The sequence below is a fragment of the Phycodurus eques genome, chromosome 10 (assembly GCF_024500275.1).
Source record: "Phycodurus eques isolate BA_2022a chromosome 10, UOR_Pequ_1.1, whole genome shotgun sequence".
Taxonomy (NCBI): Eukaryota; Metazoa; Chordata; class Actinopteri; order Syngnathiformes; family Syngnathidae; genus Phycodurus; species Phycodurus eques.
In genome coordinates, this window is record NC_084534.1 from 631,941 (window position 1) to 657,414 (window position 25,474).

Genomic DNA, 25,474 nt, shown 5'->3' on the forward strand with positions numbered 1-25,474 from the left:
AGTTGTCGTGTTCTCTGTGCTTTTGTGGAATTTTTTTGGGGATGGAAGATTGTGAGTGCGTATGGTTCGTGACCACCAAAATTGCAGATGGAAAAGCAACTTTGACAGCGAGACAGAGGTGGTTGTACGCCTAACTGTTTTCCATATAAAAACACCACTGAAACTGGTGAACACATACAATAATGTCTTGCCAATAGGTGACATCTGACACGATATTCTTTACAAATCGGGATGACTCAGCTGCAATGTGGCTGTGATCCAATTCAGTATGACAGGTGTGTAACATTAGATTATAAATGTGATAGGGGATGTATAATTTGTAACTTTCTAGTTTCAAAGGAATGATAAACCCGATCCCACACACACCCTCAACAACTTGTTCTTATTTGCCCACAGATAATCACAGCACTGGAGGAGGACACCACAGCCCAGAAGATGCAGCTTGGCTACAGGCTACAGCAGGTCGCTGCGGCTGTAGAGAATAAGGTCACAGACTTGTGACAGAAAACTCCCCCCCCCCCGGGTGATATAAGAAACAGTGGAGTGAGCGGGTATACCTTGCTGGTTGAACTGAAACGCACGATAGCACTGGAGATTTTTAGGACTGATCGCTTGCAGAACAGGGGCTGAGTTTTGAAATCAACTTCGCAATTTTATTATGAAGCAGCTGAAGATAAAGATGGCTGAAGTTGACCTCCTAGCTCTTTTTTTGTACTATTTGTATATTGTGGACTTTGGGTTTTTGTAAGAATATGACAATTACCTTGGAAAAATGAAGATGGGATATAAAATTAACACAGTTCACGCCTGCTGTTATGGTAATGTCAATTGATTTTGTTCTCTTGTTGCTGCTGTACGGTCAAATCGATTTTCTTGCTTAATATGTGTGAACAGTGATCCCTGGTTGTTTTTGCTGGTTGTCACTTAACCTGTATTGTTTTGGTGTCAAACCGCTCACAGTCACCGATGTTTTAAAGCGGCGAAAGTAGCTTGAGAAAAGCCCCTTCTGTCCTCCGTAAGTGATTCATTGTACAGGGAACTTGTGACAACATTCCCCCCCCCCCCCCCCCCCCCCCCTTTTCTTCTTTCATTTTCAACACATCCCCTATACCCGATTAGCCGCAAGTTTCTCGAGTGCTTCTCTCTACCTCAAACTGCTGCGCGACATGACATGCTTTTATTTCAGTGCACCAGCTTTGAGTGTATTGTACGCACAGAACATCGCGATACTTGCTAGACATTGTGGTTTGAACGAACGCACGATTTGAATTGAAATCCTGCTCATGAGTAGTTTAAGGTACTTCGAACCTGAAATTGTCATTTTACCCTTTTTTTGTCACTCATTTTAGGGCTACTGATTTATCTTGACGTTACTTTAAGTGCACAAGTCACTGGACCAATATTAAAAACAAACCTATAGAACAGATTTTAGGACGAGTACTACCCGGCGATGCGTCGTCATTTAAGGTTCTGCCTTAACATACCTTCTCATTTCAGCTTTTACATTCTCTTTTTTTTTTTCAACCTTGTGCTACCCTAAACTGTTGTGGCACAATGGTACATTATTGTTTGTACTACGTGCCATTTTGGGACAGAAACCATGTATAAGATAACAAAGGTTTGAAATGTAAGCGGATGTATTTCCTGTGCTGCTAGTCAGTTGGTGTCGATCTTCTGAATCTATTCTGCTTTTGATTGGCGCACAATTGAATTGTGATGCTTTGGTGGTGTTTTGGTTATTTAAAAAAAAACAAAAAAAACCAAGGGTTGATTGGGGGTTAAATGATGCTCTCTGTTGGTCTGGGTCTTTCCCTTCTTTTATGTGTTAATGGCTGTGGTTAGGTGATTTTGATTTAGAAGGCATCGCAGTCATGAACCGGTTGGGCTTTGGGTTATAGTTGGGTTTTGACAGGACGAGATAAACCATCAAATATGCATTTATATAATGTTTAAAAAGCGACCATTTGCATTTTAGTATCAAAGTTGGGTCAGTGCCTAGTGCTTACAGAGTCTCAGTCTCAGTTCTGACTGTTTCCTCGTGTACAGAGCTCCAAATGCAGCCAGAAGCAGCTTATAACTTGTATGAACCGATTTTCTGCTCAAGAAAATGCCAGTTCAGATTTGGATACAGGATTAGAAATGATCAAAACGATCTCTCAGAGAGATGTAACTATGAGATTGAATACTTTTGGAGATGTAGAGCAGGCTCTGCAAGGAGCAATTTTAAAGCTGTTTCTAATTTTGTGTGTTAATAACATTGTACAGACTGTTTTCAAATGTTACTGTAGTGATTTAACCTGTTAATTGAGAGGAAATGCAAATTCTCTCAGATGCCGACGTAATAAAGTATTCTAATTTTGCCGTTGTGCTTTCCTTCAAAAACATACTACTCTGGGTATGTTGCATAACAGTATGCACAAAAACATTCGCCCCCTTGGCTTTTATTTCTACATTGCAATCTCCAAACAATTTCTTGATTTATTCTTTATACACTATATAAAAAGACACTTTTATCCAGCTGACTATCTGACATTAAACCACACTAATGGATTAGGATGACCAAAATGATTTCTCTTTGCTGTAATGCCATAATAATGGTAGACATTCTTTGAAACAGTTTTTCAATACTTGCTTCAATGTTGGAAGTTAACATTTCATGAGTATTGAGTACCATGTACGGGTGATCTTTTCCTTAAAATGGGATTAAATGTGTTTTTTTTTCATTTTGTATATTTTATCATAATTTCTCTTACAATTGGTTGATTTGTAGAATATGAATACAATTAAATACATATATATTAAAGGTCCCATATTTTAACAAACCAACTTTTTGTAGTATTTGGGATGTTATATTGGCTCTATGGTGCCTCAGTAAACGTGAAATACGAATTAAAATCGTCCACGCATTTTTCTTGCCGAGAGGCCTGAAATCAGGTCATTCGAATGTTTCCATCTTATCTACGTCACGAGCGAAGATCTCCATCTACCTCTCCGCCCCCGAGCCAGCGCCGTCAACAAACACGGGTGCTCTCACAAGTGGGTCTCCTACATGGGGGCAACCAGAGGAAAGGGAGCAGTCTTAGTCAAATATGCACAAAGTAGCTCCAAAACGGCGGCACGGTGAACAACTGGTTAGCACATCTGCCTCACAGTTCTGAGGACCGGGGTTCAAATCCCGGCCCCGCCTGTGTGGAGTTTGCATGTTCTCCCCGTGCCTGCGTGGGTTTTCTCCGGGTACTCCGGTTTCCTCCCACATCCCCTCCCCCAAAAAACATGCATGGCAGTTCAATTGAAGGCTAAATTGCCCATTGGTGTGAATGTGAGTGCAGATGCTTGTTTGTTTCTATGTGCCCCGCGATTGGCGACCGGTTCGTGTTGTCTGGGACCTTTAAACTTTGTTTTCCTCGCGATAGCTGGGATAGGCTCCAGCACACCTGCGACCCGTGCGAGGATAAGCGGTACGGACGATGAATGGATGGATACAAAACTGGGTCAAACAGAAGTAGCTGTCAGAGGGGCCTTTTCCGAACACTTGTATGATAAAACCAGTGTATTTTTGTTTTTGTTAATGAAATTGACATTGATATACTAAATTCATGTTAGAGTCAATCTATGGAGGTCTAAACAGCCAAAATATGGGACCTTTAAACTTTGTTTTCCATATTTTTAATCGATAATTGGTTATTTAAGCTAATTTAGCATAATACTGAATAATTACATCTTAAAATGAGAACAGATGATTTGATTTGTAAAATAAACCAGTTTATTTATCATTTACTTTTTATGCATTCATCAAGTTAAATAATTGGCTGATTGATTTATCCATCCATTTTCCGTACCGCTTATCCTCACTAAGGTTGCGGGCGTGCTGGTGCCTATCTCAGCTAACTCTGGGCGAGAGGCAGGGTACACCCTGAACTGGTCTCCAGCCATTCACAGGGCACATATAGACAAACAACCATTCACACTCACATTCACACCTACGGGCAATTAAGAGTTTTCAAATAACCTATCGTGCATGTTTTGGGGGATGTGGGAGGAAACCGGAGTACCCGGAGAAAACTCACGCAGGCACGGGGTGAACATGCCGATTCCACACAGGGGAGGCTGGATTTGAACCCGGGTCCTCAGAACTGTGAGGCAGATCTGCTAACCAGTTTTTCACCGTGCCACCCTAAAAAGAAATGAACATAACTAAAATAATTTGACATATACATTTGAATTTTTTACATTTCAACAGTTGTTTCATTAGTACACGGCACAGTGACCCAAATTGCTTAAAGGCATAGAAATCGTACTGTATGTAAACTGACTTTGAAGAAGTCATGAAAAAAAAAAAAACTACCAAAGAAATCCTCTTATTATTCTGGCATGTAGCAAATACAGTGGATGGGAAAAGCATGTGATTGTGTTTCTCAAATTTCTGCATACATTGGTCATACAATTTCATCTGAGCTTGATCTAAATCACAAGAATAAACAGAGTCTGCTTAAAAAAATACCACAGAAACAATTATACTTTTTCACGTACACAGCATAACGTAAACATTCACGGGACAGGGAGTAAAAAGTAAGTGAACCCTTGGGTTTAATAACTGCTTGACCCTCCTTTGGCAGCAATAACCTCAACTAAACTTTTCCTGTAGTTTCAGATCATACCCGGGCCAACGATCAGGATGGATTTTGGACCATTCTTCTTAACAAAACTGTTGCAGTTCACTAAGATTCATGTGAACAGATCTCTTGAGGTCATGCCCCAGCATCTGAATCAGGCTGCGGTTAGGATTTTGACTGAGCCACTCCAGAACGCATGTTCGTCTTCTGAAGCCATTCTGTTGTTGAGTTGCATCTATGTTTTCGATCATTGTCCTGTTGTAACATCCATCCTCTTTTGAACTTCAACTGTTGGACAGATGGCCTCGAGTTCTTCTGCTCATTATCATGATAACCTCATGAATTTGTTTTTGCACTGGTGATAGCAAGCTGTCCAGGCACGCCCATACCATTATGCTCCCCCTACATTGTTTCACGTTGTACATTGTTTCTTCACAGAGGACTGGAAGAAACCGGTTTTATCAGGGAAACATGGAAGGTGGGGTGAATGCGGAGAGAGGCAGGGAGTTTAAGGCGTACGGCGCATGGATTTACCACAGCCAGAATCTCATAGGGGCCAATGAAACGGGGGGATAGTTTTTTTGGATTCAACCTTGAGTGATAGATGCTTCGTACTGAGCCACACTTTCTGAGCAACCGTGTAAGCGGGCGCAGGGATGCGGCGACGGTTGGATTGTACCTGAGACATGGCAGAGGACCGGAGAAGGACAGCGCGGGCCTGCTTTCAGACGTTGGAGCACCGGCATATGTGGGCCTGCACCGAAGGGACTGCAAGCTCATGCTCCTGCCGATGGCAACAGTGGAGGTTGGTACCCTAAGGAGCATTGAAAAGGGGACATGGCCAAGGAGGTGCTGGGCAGTGAATTATGGGCATACTCAACCCAGGCAAGGTGGGTGCTCCATGAAGCGGGACTGGGATATGCAACGGAGCGCCATCTCTAGCTGTTGATTGGTGCGCTCACATTGCCCGTTAGTCTGAGGATGATAGCCAGAGGATAGACTAACACCTATACCAAGCGCTGTGCAAAACGCTCTCCAAACCTGCGAGGCGAATTGGGGGCCCCTGTCAGAGACTATATCAGATGGGATGCCATTCCGGCGGAAAACGTGCTGGACCAGCAGGTCGGCAGTCTCCTTGGCAGATGTAAGCTTGGAAAGTGCCAGGAAGTGTGCTGCTTTGGAAAACCTGTCCACCACAGTGAGAATGACTGTGTTCCCATTTGACGGGGGAAGCCCAGAAACAAAGTCCAGGGCGTCTGGGAATGGGAAGCGGACACTGTAAACCAGAGCTTGGTTTAGAGGATGTCTGATTTTGAGCACATACTGTGCATGCAGAGACAAAGGACCGGGTATCTTCTTCCATGGTGGGCCACCAGAAGCGTTGACCAATGTTCTGCGGATTCCAGGGTTAGTCCACGAACAGGATCCTCACGTAGGTCCCCGTGCCGTCGAGGTGTTCTAGAATGAAGTGCAGTCCCATGATGACTGCGTCATCAACAGATCTGTTTGCTCAGCAGGCAAACTGCAGGGGGTCTAGCAGGGGACCTGTGATGCTCTTCAGGCGGTCCAGCACGAGGCGTTCAAAGGACGGCATGACCACAGATGTCACGGCGACAGGCATGTAGTCGTTCAGACGCAAGATTGCAGGTTTCTTGGGGACTGGGATGATGGTGGAGCGTTTGAAACAGGATAGTATTTCACACAGTGCCAGAGATCTCTTGAAGATCTGTGCGAAGACTGGAGCGAGCTGGTCCACGCAGACTTTGAGGCAGGATGGGGACACAAGGTCTGGGCCTGCCGCTTTGTTGATCTTTTGTTGTTTGAAGATACGTCTCACCATTGCATTTTTAAGTTTAGCCTCCTAATGCGATTTTACATCGTATAAGCTATCACCCCCTCAGTATGTTTGATTCCTTTTGGCGCATCCATTCGTCACGCCCACAGCGTCTGAGGGCTGAGAGGTGGCCCTTATTATTCAAGTTTTGAAGCCTGACTCTGATTCTTAGCATTTTCTTGTTTTTTTATTTTATTTTATTCAAATTTGGCAGGCTTGTTAACATTTCTCTGTGGTGTGTCGGATTTACATGACATTTTTGGGGCCTGTTTAGTGCCACTTTAAGTGTGGCGGCATTAATATGAATCACACTCACAATAACCCACCCTAATGTTAACCTTATAAGGTCTTTTCACACTTTCATTATTTCTTTTAGAGAATATGCTGGGACAGGGAAAAGGGGAGTACTGCAGGCTATGTCCACTGAAGACCCTCTTCCAAGACACTGCAGCCAAATGCAATAGGTCAACATGGGTTTTACACACTTAAAACTTAGACTGGACTAAAGGAGTTCACTGAAAGATATACAGGAGGATGAAGGTCTAAAAAAATGTAATTGAGTTTATTAGAAGAGCTTAGAAGAGAGGCAGGGTACACTCTGAACTGGTTGCCGGCCAATCACAGGGCACATACAAACAAACAACCATTCGCACTCACAGTCACACCTACGGGCAATTTTAGAGTCAGCTTGTTTTTCGACTAAAAAAAAAAAAAGATATTTTTAAACCTGTGGGACTGTACTTTTGTACAACAACTGTCATTTGTTGCTATATTCCAATATTTTCTGATTCCCTCTCACCATTATGAGAGCGTGGACTGCTAATCAGCACTAGCCTGCTATTACCAACAAGACCAGCAATCAAGATGTCTCCCTTTTCCACTGAGGACTATCACGGATTGCTGCAGAGGATGTCATTCCTGGAAACGAAAATCCACCGTCTTGAAGTGTATGTGGATGTAAATGGACAGCTGGGGAATGAAACCACTCTACCGATGTCTCAAAATGGTGAGCAGAAGTGTGCTAACAGACAGCCACTTATCTCAACAAGGAGGACGGATGTGGACTGTGGAAACGGTAATGGACCATCCCGCAGTTCTCCCTTGAATTTACTGGGAGCAAAGCCCAAAGATATGGGACAACATCTAAAAGGGAGGACACAACACTAGCAGATTACCGATTAATCCGGCTGGCCTGCGTTGCGGGCTGCTTCAACGCCGAGTGAGCGGCCGTGGACGGTCGCTACAGCGAAGGGCAAGAAAGAATGACGCGAGTCAATGCAAAACATTGACATCAGACTTACAAATAGATTTGAGCCACTTTTACGAGACCCTGGCCAAGAATGCTCATCCCCCACCACCCCTGAAAGGTATGAAACTAAATCATACAAGAAAAAATGGCACCCCAAACATTAATAGTTGGTGATGGAGCTGTCAAGGATGTGAAACGTTTTTGCAGTGAGAAGAACACCAAAGTACTGTGTTTTACCAATGACATGGTGTCTGATATCTCTATAAAAATCCTGGAGATCATTAATCAGCACCCAACTGTGAAGTTTGTCATTATACACACAGCGGCCCTGGATGTTCCCAAGCAGCAATCAGACGTACTGAAGCGAGATTTTATTGATCTCTTAACAAAAGTGCAATGTTTGGATGCTGAGGTTTTTATTAGTGGACCTCTACCATTTGTACGATTTGTAGATGAACGTTTCTCTCGGCTCAGTCAATTAAATAAGTGTCTCAAAGAAGTGTGTACAGCATTATCCGTTAGTTTCATGGACAATTTCTGCGTTGCTTTTGGAGTGCAGACATCTTTACAAGGCAGACGGTTTCTGTCTAAATAGACAAGGGGTTAAGTTATTGGCTGCCAACATTTTTTACTGTGTACGTCATTCAGCGGCCCAAAAAGAAAACACTGGCCTTGGTGAAGGACAAAAAGATGCAGTTGTTCCCAAACAATCAGAGGAACAGGAGATAAGGCGACACAAGGCGCAGACGAATTCATCGGGGTCATCCAAACAATCGGAGGAGCGAATGACAAATGAGATGAGCCAGCACGTTGAATCTCCCACGCCCCTCCCTGCCCCATTGGAGCAAAGCCCAACGCAAAATTCACTCTCTACTAGCCTAAATTCTCTGCTCGGTGTGACGGACAGGATGAAGACGATTGTCAATATTGGAATCCAACGCACACCATGCCAATATCTTCCTCCCATCCCCCTCGCCTGAAACCACCGTCCACTAAGATGCGAAGGGCCCCTTCTCCACCCATGAAGAAACTTATCGGACTGATCTCTGCGGGGTCTTTTCCAGAATAAGTCAGACCCCTATAGAGATCAGGCATTTTTGATCCCTGTAATTACAAGGGACAGAAAGTTGGCACAAAAAAAGTAGAACTACAAACTTAGCGAGGATAAAATGTGAATCTATCAAACCATTGTCTCCAGTTGTCTCTGTGAGACTAGCTCTTCTCCATATCAGGTCACTGGGTAATAAATCAATGTTGATTCATGACATCGTTACAACCTATGATATGGACGTTTTGTGACTAAATAAAACGTGGTTAACAAAAGTAGCTGCAATACCATTTTAAATGAGGAGACACCAGAACATTTTTATTTTATGAACAAGTGTCGAATAGGGAAAAAGGTGGTGGTGTTGCTTTTATTTTTAAGTCATTATTTCAGTGCAAAGAAATGATACTGGGTGATTTTAGCTCTTTTGAATATTTCAGTCTTTTTAGTGAAAGGTGACCCAAAGGTAATCGTTTGAATAATTTATAGGCCTCCAAGATACAATGGAAAATTTAAGGAGGACTTCTCATCACTGCTGTCAGTTATTTGCACTGACGAAATCTATTTTGTCATGACGGCAGACTTTAACATTCGTGTTGACGATAACATGGGGGGAAAAAAATCGAAAGAGCTCTCTGCTGTACGAGACACATTTGACCTCTCTCAACATATTCAGAGTCCAACCCACACTCCAGGTCACATCTTAGACCTGGTCATCTCTAAGGATGTTGAAATTCTATCAATTGACATGAAGGATATGGCTATTTCTGACCCTTTGTGTGTATTCTTTGAATTACAGATTCTCCCAAAAGTTCAGACAACCTCGATGTCTATTAAGAAAAGCTGCATAAACGAGAGCATCGCCACTAGGTTTATGGAGACCGTTGCTGCGCCGCAAACTGTCAATGCTGAGACAGTTGATGACATTTTGGATAATTTCATCTGTAAAATCTCAAATGTCAGGAATGCTGTCGCTCCTATGAAAACTAAGACAATCTTGAGGCGGGAGTCACTGATGGTGTAGTGGTACACTCGCCTGACTTTGGTGCAGGCAGCGTGGGGTCAGTTCCCACTCAGTGATGTTGTGAATGTGAGTGCGAATGGTTGTCCGTGTCTATATGTGCCCTGCGACTGACTGGCGACCAGTTCAGGGTGTAGTCCGCCTTTCGCCCGAAGTCAGCTGGGATAGGCTCCAGCGTCCCGCGACCCTAACCAGGATAAGCGGTGTTGAAAATGGATGGATGGACAATCTTGAGGCGACCTAGAACACCGTGGAGGAGCACAATGATGGTAAAGACCTCGAAATCAAAATGTAGGAAAGCAGAACGTAAGTGAAGAAAAACTAAACTCCAAATTGACTACGACCTCTACAGAAAAGTCTTTGTAATTTTACCAAGAGTTAATCAGGGCTAGACAGCAACACTTCTGAAATCATCAGTAAGAACTTCAACAATACCCACACTCTCTTTGCTGTGGTTGACAAGCTCACAACCCCCCCGAATCAGATAGCTCCAGAAGTCCTAACAGCAGATAAATGCAATGAATTTGCTTGTTATTTTAGTGAAAAAATATGATCCATCAGGTTAAATATAAGCACAAATCAGCAAAATTATAAAATGATACTACATCTGAAGCCACCCGGAAAAACTCTATTACCATGTCAGAATTTGATTCAGTTGACCAAAAAACTGCAGCTGCTAAACTGCAGCTGCTAAACTCAACTCTTGACTCAATACCATCTGACTTTTTCAAAGCTATTGCGAAGTCTGTGCTCGCTGATTTGCAGCAAACAATCAATTGCTCACTTCACTCAGGCGCGTTTCCTAAAGCTCTTAAAGTAGCTGCCATGAAGCCTCTGCTAAAAAATAGAACGCTGGACGCTTCCATGTTAGCAAGCTATAGACCCATCTCAAATCTCACTTTCATAGCCAAGACTGTTGAGAAAGTTATTTTTAACTCAGCAATTTCTTGAACTTTTTGACAGGTTTCCGAACTCATTACAGTACAGAATCTGCTCTTATCAAAGTGCTAAATGATATAAGGTTGAATACTGACTCGGGAAAGGTGTCAATTCTGGTCTTGTTGGACCTCAGTGCGGCTTTTGATACGGGAGATCATAATATACTGCTGAACTGGTTGGAAACGTGGGTAGGACTAAATGGAACAGTCCTTCAATGGCTCAGGTCCTACCTGGAGGAAAGGAGTTATTTTGTAACCATTGGAAGTGTTCAATCTCATTGAATGGCAATGACCTGTGTGTCCCTCAAGGGTCAGTTCTTGGACCCCTCCTGTTCAGCCTGTATATGCTACTCTTGGGTCAAATTCTTCAGAACTTGAATTTTGACTATCATAGCTATGCAGATGACACACAGTTATATCTAGCAGTGTCTCCAGACGACTACAGGTCAATTGAGGTGTTGTGTCACTGTCTAAAACAGATAAATATCTGAATGAGCCAAAGTTTTCTTCAATTAAACCACAACAAAACTGAGTTAATTGTTTTTTTGGCAATAAAGAAAAGAGGATTGCTGTTCGTAAATATCTGGTGTCACTTTCTTTAAAAACCAAAGACCAAGTCTGAAACCTTGGTGTACTGATGATAGATTCCGATCTGACTTTCAACAGTCATATCAAATCAATTACTAAAACGTCCTTCTACCATCTGAAGAACATATCCAGAGTGAAGGCTTGCATGTGTCAAGCAGACCAGGTGAAGCTCATCCATGGTTTTATCTCAAGTAGACTTGACTATTGTAATGGTCTTCTGACTGGACTCTCTAAAAAGAGCTTTAAACAGCTGCAGCTCATTCAGAATGCTGCAGCTCGGGTTCTGACCAGAACAAAGAGGTCAGAGCAATTACTGCAAATCTGAAGTCCTTACACTGGCTTCCAGTCAGCTTTAGAATAGATTTTAAAATTCTGCTACTGGTCTATAAATCACTAAACGGTTTAGGTCCTGGATACATGAATGAAATGCTAATGGACTATAAACCCAGTAGGACTCTGAGATCGACAGATTCAGGTAGAGCACAGAGTCCAAAGCAAACATGATGAAGCAGCATTTAGCTATTATGCTGCACACAAATGGAATAAGTTGCCAACAGAAGTGACGTCAGCCCCAAGTGTGCATGTTTTTAAGTCCACGTCCTGGAGCATTTCCACTTTTAAATGATATTTCTTGCACTGTACGCTATTTTAATTGTATTTTTATTGTATTTGTTTTTAATTTTTTTCATCATGTAAAGCACATTGAGTTACCTTGTGTATGAAATGTATATGTGTATGTTTTGACATCCATCCATCCATCCATTTTCTTTACCGCTTATCCTCACTTGGGTCACAAGCTGTTGGAGCCTATTCCAGCTATCTTCGGGCGGGAAGCGGGGTACACCCTGAACCGGTCGCCAGCCCATCGCAGGGCACATAGAAGCAAACAAACATTCGCACTCACATTCACACCTACGGGCAATTTAGAGTCTTCAATCAACCTACCATGCATGTTTTTAGGATGTGGGAGGAAACCGAAGTCCCCGGAGAAAACCCACGCAGGCACAGGGAGAACATGCAAACTCCGCACAGGCGGGGCCGGGATTTGAACCCCGCTCCTCAGAACTGTGAGGCAGATGTGGTCACCAGTTGTACACCGTTCCACCATATTTGGTCCAATAAATGAATAATCCCAGACTGCACACCATAAATAAATATATATCAATCCATCTTGGCGGCGCGGTGGATGACTGGTTGGCACATCTGCCTCACAGTTCTGAGCACAAAGCGGTGTTTGCATGTTCTCCCCGTGCCTGCGTGGGTTTTCTCCGGGTACTCTGGTATCCTCCCACATCCCACAAACATGCATGGTAGGTTAACTGGAGACTCTAAATTCCCCGTAGGTGTGAATGTGTGCGAGTGGTTGTTTGTTTATATGTGCCTGGCAACCAGTTCAGGGTGTACCCTGCGCCTCGCCCAGAGTTAGCCGTGATAGGCACCGGCACCGGCACGCCCGCAACTCTAGTGAGGATAAGCGGTACGGGAAATAGATGGATAAATCAAGTCACCAATGATTTAATTAGATGAATGAATAAATAGTCAATCATAAATCAACTGGTTTATTTTTTTCAAATAAAATAGTTTATTCTCATTTTCAAATGTAATTATTTAGAATGAAGCCAAAATGTATTGTGAGGGTCTGCTGGGAACGTCTGGCCGAATGCCCTGTCAGAAGGCGTTTCGATGCCCACCTCCGACAGAACGGGGTGGGGTCCAGGGTCCCTTGCTGAGGCGGCCGACCGGAGCTGTGGCCGTAAGGTGGTCGGTGCCTTTCGAGGCTGCAATCCCCGAACCTGTTGGTGGACACCAGCGGTAAGGGATGCTGTCAAGCTAAAGGAGGAGTCCTATCAGGCCTTTTTGGCCTGTGGGACTCATGAGGCAACTGATGGGTACCTGCTGGCCAAGCTCCTATCTGTGGGGTTGAGGTCACCGAGGTGGTTAAAAAGCTCCCTTGTGGCAAGGCCCCGGGGGTGGATGAAATTCGCCCGGAGTTCCTACAGGCTCTGGAAGTTGTAGGGTTGTCCTGGTTGACACGCCTCTGCAACATCGCGTGGACATCAGTTAGTGCCTCTGGATTGGCAGACCGGGGTGGTGGTCCCCCTTTTTAAGAAGGAAGTTGAATCTGGGATTCGGGACGAGCAGTGTGGTTTTCGTCCCGGCCATGGAACAGTGGACCAGCCCTACACCCTTGGTAGGGTCCTCAAGGGTGCACGGGAGCTCGCCCAACCAGTCTACATGTGTTTTGTGGACTAGGGGAAGGCGTTCGACCGTGTCCCTTGGGGAATCCTGCGGGGTGTGCTTCGGGAGTCTGGGCTACCGAACCCCCCGATACGGGCTGTTCGGTCCCTGTACGACCAGGGTTAGAGTTCGGTCCGCATCGCTGGCAGTAAGTCGGACTCGTTTCCGGTGAGGGTTGGACAGGCGAGGCTGTGTTTGAACCCGGTTCCTCAGAACTGTTAGGCAGACGTGCTAACCAGTCGACACTGTGCCGCCATTATTATTATTATTTTGATTATTTTCGGTGGTACTTGGTGTAAAACGTTTGAGAACCTTTTGCAGTGCATGATCCAATCTGTGGTGTTGGTGCCACTGCTATTAAATAGTGTTTGCAGTATTTGGAATTGGTTTTATGATGAACTTTTTTTTGTTTCGTACAACAGCTTTGTATCCAGTACGCCATGCCACCGTGATACTGCTGTTATTATGACAGAGGTGGAGCATGACCAAAACGGCCGCAACGACGCCTCACATCTGGTTTTATCAGTCGCGAGCTGTTCCAGTTGGGAGGCTTCAAAATGGAGTAACGCAAGGTTCGCCTGCAACGAGCTAGACAGACTCCGTAGGGGAATTCCGCAGTCGTGGAGGATCCTTTTGAGAATACTACTTCAGGATAAACACTGCGGTAAAGCACGCCATTGTACCTGTCACCGAAGTTGTGACTCGTCGTCCACGACAATTGGTGAGTCACGACTGAACTTACTGCTAGTGGCTAATGCTAACGCCAGCTCTCATTTGTAAAGCAAGCAACGACGAACAGTCCCAATACAAGTCAAACTGCACTGATATCAGGCGTGCTTCTCATACTTGTTTTTTCTTTTTCTCCCCCCACTTCCCTACATTTACTCAATGCTCGGTGTTCTTTGCTAGAACGATTGAATGTCATTTCCACAGCAGTGATCGCATCAATCGCTCAGCATGTTTGGCTAACCGCTAATAGTTACGTCGTTTTTCATATTCCATCGTCTCATATTCATACGATAGCGGCGCGGCCGTTTTCGTTTCTTTTCATTTTGGAATATGTGTTGAACCGGTTCAGACCGGAATCATCAAGTATAAGTAAGACGCATTGACGTATAAAGTCATTTCAATATTTGTACGTACAGGCTTACCAGAGAGATGCCCGCTGTAACCGCATATGTATTGAATACGTAGTTTATCGTGTTAAGTGGGAGTGTAACGTTGCAAAAATACATTTGTACGAAGACCTCGTTCTTCTTAGGCCTAAGCATTCTTATGCTGATGTTCGAAAGGGTATCTGGCCTGTGGGGAGGGGGATGCTTTGGCAAATCGTTTTCTGACAGAATAAGTAAGGAAAGCAATCTTGTCTTCGTCTTTACTGGGGTTTTATTACAGAAAAGCAAGAAAGCTCTTTGCAGTGAGAGGAAAAGGTACAAGTCGTCACGAGTTGAGCGCCCTGAGTGAGAGAGTCGGAGAAGAAAAGGAAAGAAAACAATTAGCTTTGTCCGGGCTGCACTCAATTTATTGAAAAACAGCTAGTAGTCACAACATGGCTGGGAACAGCTAGTACACACGTGGCCGAAAAACAGCTAGTAGTCACAACATGGCTGGGAACAGCTAGTACGCGTATGGCCGAAAAACAGCTAGTAGTCACAACATGGCTGGGAACAGCTAGTACACACGTGGCCGAAAAACAGCTAGTAGTCACAACATGGCTGGGAACAGCTAGTACACACGTGGCCGAAAAACAGCTAGTAGTCACAACATGGCTGGGAACAGCTAGTACGCGTATGGCCGAAAAACAGCTAGTTGTCACAACGTGGCCAGAACAATAAAACGTGAAGGTAGTGTAAAACTAATAGAAGTCATATTTGGTGTATAGGATACATACATTTTGCAACTCCGCGAACAGAAAGATGCAGATGCCGCTTTTTCCTCCCCCCCTTTTTTTGGTGTGCATTAGTTTAGTGTTGAGTTGTTTTGGTGTTCTTCTTTGCAGTTCAATATGGAGCCATCGAAGCAACCGAGCCCCCAAGAGTCTGCTTCTCAGGACGTTAACCCTGTGTTTCTGCAACAACTTCGGGAGCTGGATATTCCAGAAGAGGCAGCTAAACAGGTACCGCAGGAGGCTCGTATCTTTTGGGGATTATGGATTGATTGGTCAGTGATTGGATAAGTGTAAATTGGTAACACAAGGATGGTTGGGGTCACAATGGTGCATGTTTTCTGTTTGCAAATTCCCATATCAGGAATTGGCTTCACGTGCCTACACACTGATTGTAATTCGAATGTTCTCCTCATTTCTAGGCACTCCTGCGCACACGGAATGTTTCTGCAGAGGAGGCGGCCATTTTCTACTTCAACAAACTGGAGAATGAGGTGCCCTTAAAGCTAGCCTTAGTCTCAACAGGTACACATTGGTTCTTTAGACCTCCTGAGTTTGTCCAAAGCCATATCTCAGTTTCTCGTGTGTCTCCTCTGCAGGAGGGAGATGAGGACCTCATGTACAAAATGGTGTTTGTGGTCAACATGGACCTTGCTATGGGGGTTGGAAAGGTACATTTGGTGCTGCTGCTCTGGGAAATTGTCAATGTCGGCCAGGGGGTCCTAAGTTGAAATTTGGTCAATGTCAATTTTTTTTTTTACAAATCGATACTATTAGTCAGTCCCCACTGGGGTCTGTAATTTGTACAAATTATTGACCAATCTAAAGTGTTAGTGGCTTGCTGTCTTTGACGATGCAATGTCAATGGCTCGCAAACATGCTGTTATCTTGGTTTCCTGAAAAGTGAGGTTTTTTGGGATGCGAGGATTCTGCCCGATGCCAGTGATATGTCTGTAAAACGGTTCCTTTGAGTATGTGGCTGTCCAAATACAACCAGGTAAATAGATTTTTCTATCTATTGATCCAACTACAGTATGTCTTTACCATATTCTTCACTAGAAAAGTACTAGTGGGACAGTTGCCTTAGTACAAATGACATTCATCAATCTTCCACAGCTTCCTTGTGTTGAATTGTGATGAAGAATGTTAAAATGTTCACAAATCTCAAAATGGTTCCAATAGGAATGTAGACCTCTTCACTGAGACATACAACAGCTGTCCTTTCAGCAGCAGCGCGAGGAAGAGGATGATGTTGTTGCTCCTCCTCAGTGCAAATATACTGATCACCTTCACAATATAATGATCCGTAATACAACGGCTACAGTCCTCTCGGAAAGTATTGGAACGACGGGGTCCATTCCTTTTGATTTTGTTGTCGACTGGAGACATCTGGGTTTCAGATCAAAAGATGAATATGAGACAAAAGTTCAGAATTCCAGCTTCTATTTCATATTTACATCTAGGAGTGTTAAACAACTCAGGGGAGAGCACCTTTTGTTTGAAGCCACCCACTTTTCAAGTGAGCAAAAGTATTGCAACCAACGTTATTAAATGAATTTAAAGTGAATAACATTTAATATTTGGTGGCATAACCCTTACTTGCAATAACTGCATTAAGCCTGCGACCCATTGACTTCACCAGACTGTTGCATTTTTCATTTGAAAGGCTTTTCCAGGCCTTTACTGCAGCCTCTTTCAGTTCTTGTTTGTTTCTCCCTTCTGTCTCCACTTCAGGAGGTAAAATGCACGTCTATTGGGTTAAGGTCCGGTGATTGACCTCCGAAGACCTTCCACATTTTTCCCCGATGAAGTCCTTTGTTGTGTTGGCAGTGTATTTTGGGTCATTGTCTTGATGCATGATTAAGCTTCTCCCGATTACTTCTGATGCATTTTTCTGTTAATTGCCAGACAAAATGGTTTTGTCGACTTCAGAGTTCAGTCCGCTGCTACCATCATGGGTTACATCATCAAAACAGGCTCGTGAGCCCATTCCAGAAGCTGCCATGCAAGCCCAAGCCTTGACATGACCTCCACCATGCTTCACAGATGAGCTTGTGTGGTTTGGATCAAGAGCACATCCTTTCTTTTTCCATACTTTGGCCTTTCCATCACTTTGGAAAGTGACCCGACAATGCCCGCATTGCATCTGCGTCACTTGTCGCGCATACTGCAAAAGAATTTGCTGCACGTCAAATGCCGCGGACAATAATCTCTCGTGATTGGTCCGTTTTAGTCACATACTGCGATGACGTACTCGGCGTTCCTCTCGGTTCCACATACCACCTACGCTGCCGCCTTCTTGATCGGTTTTGCAGCATAATTAAACGTATCATCTGGTCATCTAGGTCCATTTGTTCGAGCAGACACTGTTCCACGGTTGCCATTGTTGTTGCTTTGTTCCTTGTTACGGAAAGGAAAGGGGGGGGAAAAAAACGGCTGCTGGAAATGGCCCCAAAAAATACAGAGGAAACTCCACCCTGTGGCGTCCTAGCCAATACCAGCCGTAGCGACACCCCGACTTGGAGGACAACTGCATTACATTTTCAAAGCTGCGCGCGTGGGTTGCGCTCGACAATAAAGGCAAACTGCGCGCGGGATAGCCGCAGTGACGTCGCTGCCCGCGCGGGTATAAGGAAGCCTGAAGTTTTCTTCGAACTGTGGATTGTGATGCCTTCACCCCTGCCGTGTGGAGGTTGGCAGTGATGTCACTGATTGTTGTCTTTGGGGGTTTCTTCACAGCTCTCACAATGTTTTTGTAATCAACTGCTGTTGATACCCTTCACTGACCTGTTCGATGTTTGTTGCTCAGTACTCCCGATACTTTTTCTTTTTCAGTACGTTCCAAATTGTTGTATTGGCTATGCCCAATGTTTGTGCAATAGCGCTATTTGATTTTCCCTCACTTTCTCTCAAGCTTCAAAATGGTTTGCTTTTCTCCCATAGACAGCTCTCTGGTCTTCATGTTTGCTTAACAGCAAATGCAGTTTTCCCAGGTGAAACCCAAAGCCAAGCACAAACGCCACTGTTGAAGCAATGAATCTAAAAGGCAGCACCTGAGCAACTAGAAACACCATCAGTCACCTGTTGCAATACCTTTGCTCGCTTGAAAAGTGGGTGGCTTCAAACAAAAGGTGCTTTGTCCTGAGTTGTATAACAAATCGAGATGTAAATATGAAATAAAAGCTGGAATTCTGAACTTTTGATCTGAAACCCAAATGTCTTCAGCATACAACCAAAACAACGGAATTGATCTTGCCGTTCCAATACTTTTGGAGGGGACCGCATATCAAATATTTTGCCTTTCCAACGATACTGTTCAGTTATGGTTGACTGTGTCAGAGAGGTACGATAAGAATAAAATATTGAATATGTTTATTGTCCATCCATCTTGAGCTTCTCTGGTTTTGGGTGGCTTGGAGAGCAGCCTAAACAGACAAGCCACAGACTTCCCTCTCCCCAGCCATTTTGTCCAGCTCTTCCAGGGGGTTCCCGGGCCAGCTGGGGGACGGAAGTAGTGATGGGCTTGGCAGTTCTTTTGAGTGGATTGAATGATTCGAATCAGTTCTTTAAAAAGATTTGCTCAAAAGATTCGTTCACCAAATCGTTCAGTTCTTTTTCATAAAAACATTCAAGTGTTTCCTCAGGCGGCACGGTGGACGACTGGTTAGAGCGTCTGCCTCACAGTTCTGAGGACCGGGGTTCAATCGGCGGCCCCGCCTGTGTGGAGTTTGCATGTTCTCCCCGTGCCTGCGTGGGTTTTCTCCGGGCTCTCCGGTTTCCTCCCACATCCCAAAAACATGCATGGTAGGTTCATTGACAACTCTAAATTGCCCGTAGGTGTGAATGTGAGTGCGAATGGTTGTTCGTTTCTATGTGCCCTGCGATTGGCTGGCAACCAGTTCAGGGTGTACCCCGTCTCCTGCCTGATGATAGCTGGGATAGAGAGACACAGAGGGAATATGTATGTGTACGAATAAACATTTATTATGAATTTACTTTTATTTTAAATGTGTGCTTGACTGACTCAACATTAGCTGTTAGCGTGAAGAAACGGCTGCTAGTGAAAGCTATCCCCACGAGGACGTCGGGACTTGCGGTTAAAATAATTCATTAGTACATTCACTGCATAGTACGTCGTTCGTTGCGCAAACGAATCACTCATCGTATTGGTACATTGCTCCTTTGCGGATAAAAAAATGAAGCAGTTCAACGAACGAATCACTCGTCTAACGGACCGCTAACGATAAGTTCAACGAACAAATCACTCTTCAGTTCTTAAGTCCCTCTCCCGCCTGCACGGTGCTGCATGACGCTGGCCGCTCATTGGTCACTCGCCGAAGTGAATGTCAGCGCTGGTGAATCGCAAATCACATGGCAGTACATTTAATGAAGTCCCGCTCCCGGATGCACGATTTTCCGCTCATTGGTCATTCGCCAAAGATTCAGAAGAGAGTGACAGAATGCTTCAACAGTTCCGTTTCCGCTCCCAGCCGACTCGCACGCCTCACGGCGGCGGCCAAGCTAAAAGAACTAATCATCTCGTAAACTGATTCAGTTCAGTTAATTCACTGAAAAGATATTTTCTTCTGAACGAAACGTTCGCGAACGAAACAACACTCGATGGGAGACATGCCTCTCCAGCACATCCTGGCTCCTTCTCGGGGCCTCTTCCTGGTGGGCATCTTAAACACTTTGTGGATGTCATTTGCAGTGGTGAAGAACTGTACTGCATCATTCTGGCAGCTGATCCTAAAAAAAATTTTTTTTTTTTTTTAAATTAATTAAAAAAAAAAAAATTCTCAACTATACTGAAGGTTACCAAAATATTACACAAAGTAAACATTATGCACCACAGTCTACACTGCAGACCACTCTGAAATGCAACCATCATCATAAACTTTGGTGTGAAATTGCTTTTAATTCAGGTTGGACTTGCAAGTTTAACATAAACAAGCTGTATGTTTGGTCGCCCCAAACATCTTCCATTTAAGGCTTATGGAGGCCACTGTGCTCTTAGGAACCTTAAGTGCAGCAGAAATGTCTTTGTAACCTTGGCCAGATCTGTGCCTTGCCACAATTCTGTCTGAGCTCTTCAGGCAGTTCCTTTGACCTCATGATTCTCATTTGCTCTGACATGGACTGTGAGCTGTAAGGTCTTCTATAGACAGGGGTGTGGCTTTCCTAAATCAAGTCCAATCAGTATAATCAAACACAGCTGGACTCCAATGAAGGTGGCGAACCATCTCAAGGATGATCTGAACAAATGGACAGCACCCGAGTTCAATATTTGAGTGCCACAGTAAAGGGTCTGAATACTTATGGCTGTGTGATATTTCAGTTTTTCTTTTTTAATAAATCTACAAAAATCTCAACAATTCCATTTTTTTTCTGTCAATATGGGGTGCTGTGTGTACATTAATGAGGAAAAAAATGTACGTAAATGATTTTGATAAATAGCTACAATATAACTGAAAAAAATTAAGGGAGTCTGAATACCTTCCGTCCCCACTGTATGTGATATATATTTATTTATTATTATTATTATTTTTTTTGTAGGTTGCAGCGCAGGTTGGACATGCTGCTGTGGGGTTGTACCAGGGTCTGCAAGAGAAAAACAGCTGGAGGGAGATGGCCTGGAAGTGGGACCACGCTGGGTAAGATCTTCAAGATGCATCGGTGGCTTTGTGTAAATGGAGCTCATTGTATGCATATAAAACCGTGTCAGGATTTCAGATTTGTATACAATATAGTGGAAAAGCCAAATGCCCCAAAATTCGAATGTGTGTGCAGCTTGCTGTACAAGCAGAAAAAAAGTAACATCCAATTACTGTTAGTACGTTCACCCACTCAAAGTTGTACAGTCCCCTCCAAAGGTATTGGAACGGCAAGGAGAATTCCTTTGTTTTTGTTGTATCCTGAAGACATTTGGGTTTCAGATCAAAAGATGAATATGAGACAAAAGTTCAAAATTCCGGCTTTTATTTCATGGTATTTACATCGTGATGTGTTAAACAACTCAGGGCAAAGAACCTTTCGTTTGAAGCCACCCACTTTTCAAGTGAGCAAGAGTATTGTAGCAGGCATTATTCAATTAACATAAAGTGAATAACATTTAATATGTGGTGTCATAACCCTTACTTTCAATAACTGCATCAAGCCTGCGACCCATTGACTTGACCGGACTGTTGCGTTCTTCGTTTGAAATGCTTTTCCAGGCCTTTACTGCAGCCTCTTTCAGTTCTTGTTTTTTTCTGAGGGTTTCTCCCTTCAGTCTCCTCTTCAGGAGGCAAAATGCATGCTTAATTGGGTTAAGGTCCGGTGAATGACTCTTTGCAAAATCCAATCTGGCCTTCCGATTCTTTTTGCTGATGAGTGGTTTGCATCTTGTAGAATGGCCTTTATATTTCTTCTCTCGAAGTCTTCTTCGAACAGTGGATTGTGATACCTTCACGCCTGCCCTGTGGACGTTGGCAATGATGTCACTGACTGTTGTCTTTGTCTCGTCATCAACTGCAGTCGATACCCTTTGCCGACCTGTTTGATGTCTGTTGCTCAGTACGCCAGTCGTTTCTCTCTTTTTCAGGAGATTCCAAATTATTGTATTGGCTATGCCCAATGTTTGTGCAATAGCTCTGATCGATTTTCCCTCTTCTTTCACAGCTTCAAAATTGGTTTGCTTTTCTCCCCTAGACAGCTCTCTGGTCTTCATGTTTGCTTCACAGCAAATGCAGTTTTCACAGGTGAAACCCAAAGCCAAAAACAAGCACTCTCTCATGTTTACGCAATCAATCTAAAAGGCAACACCTGAGCAACTAGAGCCACATGGTCCACTACTTTTGCTCACTTGAAAAGTGGATGGATTCAAACAAAATGTGCTCTGTCCTGAGTTGTTGAACACATCCATCTATCCATCCATTTTCTGTACCGCTTTTCCTCACTAGGGTCGTGGGCGTGCCGGAGCCTATCCCATCTAACTGCGGGCGAAGGCAGGGCACACCCTGAACTAGCCGCCAGCCAATCGCAGGGCACATATAAACAACACATCAAGATGTAAATGCTATGAAGTAAAAGCTGGAATTCTGAACTTTTGTCTGCTAGTCATCTTTTGATCTGAAACCCAAAAGCGTCGCTTTAAATGTCCCAACATTTGAGGAAAAACAAGCAATATGACCAAGCTTCGTCTTATGACGTTTAAACGTACCGACTGAGCAGATCTTGGCTATTCAGTTTGGTCCGGATTTGAGCATTAAAATTAAAAAAAAGGCACCATTTGGACTCTTTGAGTCTAGCCACTGTTCCTATTAATGCCAGCTACTGTAATAGTTTTGTTGTTGTTGTTTGTTTTTAATTGTGTGATACAGAGCCAAGAAGATTGTGGTCCAGGGTACCAATGTGGCGCATCTTTTAGAGCTGCAGGCCCAGGCCATGAGCCTCAGTCTGCCCACTTACCTGGTCCGGGATGCTGGGCTTACTCAGGTGTGTGTGCGCGTGTTGTGAGAGAGAGAGAGAGAGAGAGAGAGATTAATAATGATTTTATCATGCACAACTTTTTTTTTTTTTTTTCTTCTTTTTAACTGTAAACACAGTCACGAGTCCCATGACTAAAACAGCCCAACTTGTCTTTGATAGGTGGCGTCTGGTTCCCGTACCGTCCTGGCTGTTATGGGTGAAGAGGACATAGTGAACAACGTCACTGGGAGTCTGAAGCTGCTCTGAAGGCCTCAAAGCCACCGGAGGAAGTAATGCATCTGTGATGCCTCAAAGTGTCCAACAGAGGGCAGCATTTAGCGAGCAAGTGTGTAACCTTTAAAAACAAACATGGAGGAGGAGGAGGGGTGCCCTGACAATTGTTTCCTTGAACTCTATGTATTGGTTGCTTTACTGGCCATTGTGAGTTGAAGAGGTGAGAGATGAGGTCTTTAACAGGGATCTAGTATAGCGGTTTGGGAGTTTTGAAGGTTTTGGTGGAAGTCTTACTCTCATTCAAAATGATGACTGCTGTCATGACTTAATTTGGCTTTATGTTGAAATCAGTCAATTAATTGCAGTTGGCAAGGAGTATCACAGTTATGAATAATTATTAAGGATGCTGACAATTCCGGCAAATAAGGTATTCCTGTGTAACTTGGCCGCCAACTACTGACATTTAAAACAATCGTGTCTACTGTAAATGCAACTTTGTTTCCCCCAAAATATGTAAAAGGCTGAATTCTCTAACTCTACTTGGTGTGGTCCTAAGTGGGTGTATTTTGGATATGTATGATAAAGGCATGGTTTGTTTTTGCCATAACTGATGAAATGATTCATGTTAACGTGCATGTACTTGTTCTACCGACTGTATTGTTCTTTACGGTTTGTGTGAATTTAATCAATACGCCAATAGTATCAATGAGTGTGTTCTCAATGAATATGTAACTCTCTCGTACACTAATACTGGTCCATAGAATGATCTTGTTCTAAGACTAATTTATCGTGATCATTTGCCATTTGAGAAATTCCTGCCTTTTCTCAGTTTAGCTTGTTAAATGACATGCATGCAGTATGACGTATAATTAAACAAAACGTAGCCTCCCATAGTCTCTGTGCCGTTTCATTATTAAACTTCCTTGTCGACGTCGCACCAATTTGCACTGCTTGGTTCAATGGCCATTTAGATTGATGTTTTATTTATTTTTTTGCTCTCAAATGAGAAATTTGATATGCTTTACGGAGCCTGGAAGGTGGGGGGGGGGGAATCTTGCAATAACTTGGCGTCACCTCCCAATTGCAATGCGAAATAACGCAGCGATTGCGTTATCCTGCGTTCCGACGCAGTCTTTTTGAATACGGTTAATGTACTTCCCGGTCAACTTTCAGGTAAACATGCAACGACGAGTTAATTGGATTCTATTTTGAAATTGGCCTCAAATATACAAAATGCAATCAGTTCTTGATGTTAAACGCGGTTTCCAAATTGGCAAAAGAGATGTGAAACGAGTGCTAAACAATTTGGTCGAAAACGCCTTGTCAACTGCCCTGCTGGAATTTATTGAGCGAGAGAAAGTCGGCTGGGTGTTTGATATTCGCCTGACCTTCAGTTTTCACGCGCTCGTACTGGGCCTCATACCTACATTTTCGACTATCACGTCGTATGTGGAGGACCATTTTGCAAACTGTCTGTTGCAAACTGTCCACTAATGTGCCTGAGGAGCATCTGCACCATTTGCACAATCGACTGAGTAGTATCTGCAACATTTGCACAATCGACATTGTCCCAGACTATCGCACGACTTGTCACGTTAAACGGCGTACGTTTCTTGAAGTCTCGGCGCCCTTTGCACAATGGTCACTGCGCCGGACTTGCGCTATTAGTCGTTCAAACTGCTCTAATTGCTAGAGGACATCTTTTTGCACAATTGTCAAAAAAATAACACAAATTGTACCGGCATTACCAGATTACTAGCAACCTTTTATTGCTCAGTCACTGTTTGTCTCCATGTCTTTCTGTCTCCAAAGTGTTCTCTGTCAATTGACCGTCTGTTGTCGTACTAGAGCGGCTCCAACTACCGGAGACAAATCCCTTGTGGGTTTTTTGGACATACTCGGCAAATAAAGATGATTCTGATTCTGATATGCAATAACGGCGCTTGATTCGACATGTCTCTGACCATCTGTGTTAGGGGCCGTCTACAAATTACCCATCCCATGGCGACATGTCTAACAAATTACCATACATGAAACAAAAGATGGTTTTTTTGTTGTTGTTGTTGTTGTTGTTGTTTTTCCACTCATTTTGCTGTAGTAGTTTGGAATGGGAGTCTACCACTTACTCCAGGTCAAACTTTGTTGATATCTTGCATTTTGGTTAAACTGTGTGCAATTAATTGTAAAAAAAAAGAATAATAATAAATATTCACCAAAAATCAGTAAAAACACTTTTTCTCCTTCAAATTGCTGTAGTAGGTGGCAATGGGAGTCTACTACTTACTACAGGTCAAACTTTGCTGATATCTTGTATTTTGGTTACAATAGTGATCGTAAAAAAAATAGTTTCACTTATAGGGCTCTAAAAATGCTCGAGTAA

General features: G+C 43.6%; 2 protein-coding genes across 4 annotated transcripts in view; both read left to right on the top strand.

The window, feature by feature from the left end:
- Positions 1-2,359, top strand: part of plxnb1b (plexin b1b) — a 115,062-nt gene extending 112,703 nt beyond the window's left edge. Inside the window, 1 exon segment of the mRNA XM_061688818.1 lies at positions 397-2,359. Coding sequence (XP_061544802.1) covers positions 397-501 — 105 coding nt within the window. The 3' untranslated portion in view covers positions 502-2,359.
- Positions 2,360-14,002: 11,643 nt separating this feature from the next.
- si:dkey-19e4.5 (UBA_like_SF and PTH2 domain-containing protein) lies at positions 14,003-25,103 on the top strand. 3 transcript variants are annotated; one of them, XM_061689124.1, is made up of 7 exons: positions 14,005-14,247; positions 15,526-15,642; positions 15,834-15,905; positions 16,011-16,082; positions 20,968-21,065; positions 22,773-22,887; positions 23,041-24,601. In XM_061689124.1, exons 2-7 carry the CDS (start codon positions 15,532-15,534, stop codon positions 23,125-23,127), a joined length of 555 nt encoding a protein of 184 aa, XP_061545108.1. In that variant the 5' UTR covers positions 14,005-14,247; positions 15,526-15,531; the 3' UTR covers positions 23,128-24,601. The 3 variants fall into 3 exon arrangements, with proteins under 3 accessions (XP_061545111.1, XP_061545108.1, XP_061545109.1); XM_061689125.1 differs by lacking the exon at positions 14,005-14,247 and adding an exon at positions 14,548-14,624 and having other exon boundaries at positions 23,041-25,102; XM_061689127.1 differs by lacking the exon at positions 16,011-16,082 and having other exon boundaries at positions 14,003-14,247; positions 23,041-25,103.
- The last annotated feature ends 371 nt before the right edge of the window (positions 25,104-25,474 follow it).

Coding starts and splice junctions, on each gene's coding strand:
- si:dkey-19e4.5 (XM_061689124.1), top strand. CDS start 15,532: ATGGAGCCATCGAAGCAACCGAGCCCCCAAGAGTCTGCTTCTCAGGAC. Junction 15,906..16,010: donor TCAACAAACTGGAGAATGAG/GTGCCCTTAAAG, acceptor TCTCCTCTGCAG/GAGGGAGATGAGGACCTCAT. Junction 16,083..20,967: donor TTGCTATGGGGGTTGGAAAG/GTACATTTGGTG, acceptor TTTTTTTTGTAG/GTTGCAGCGCAGGTTGGACA.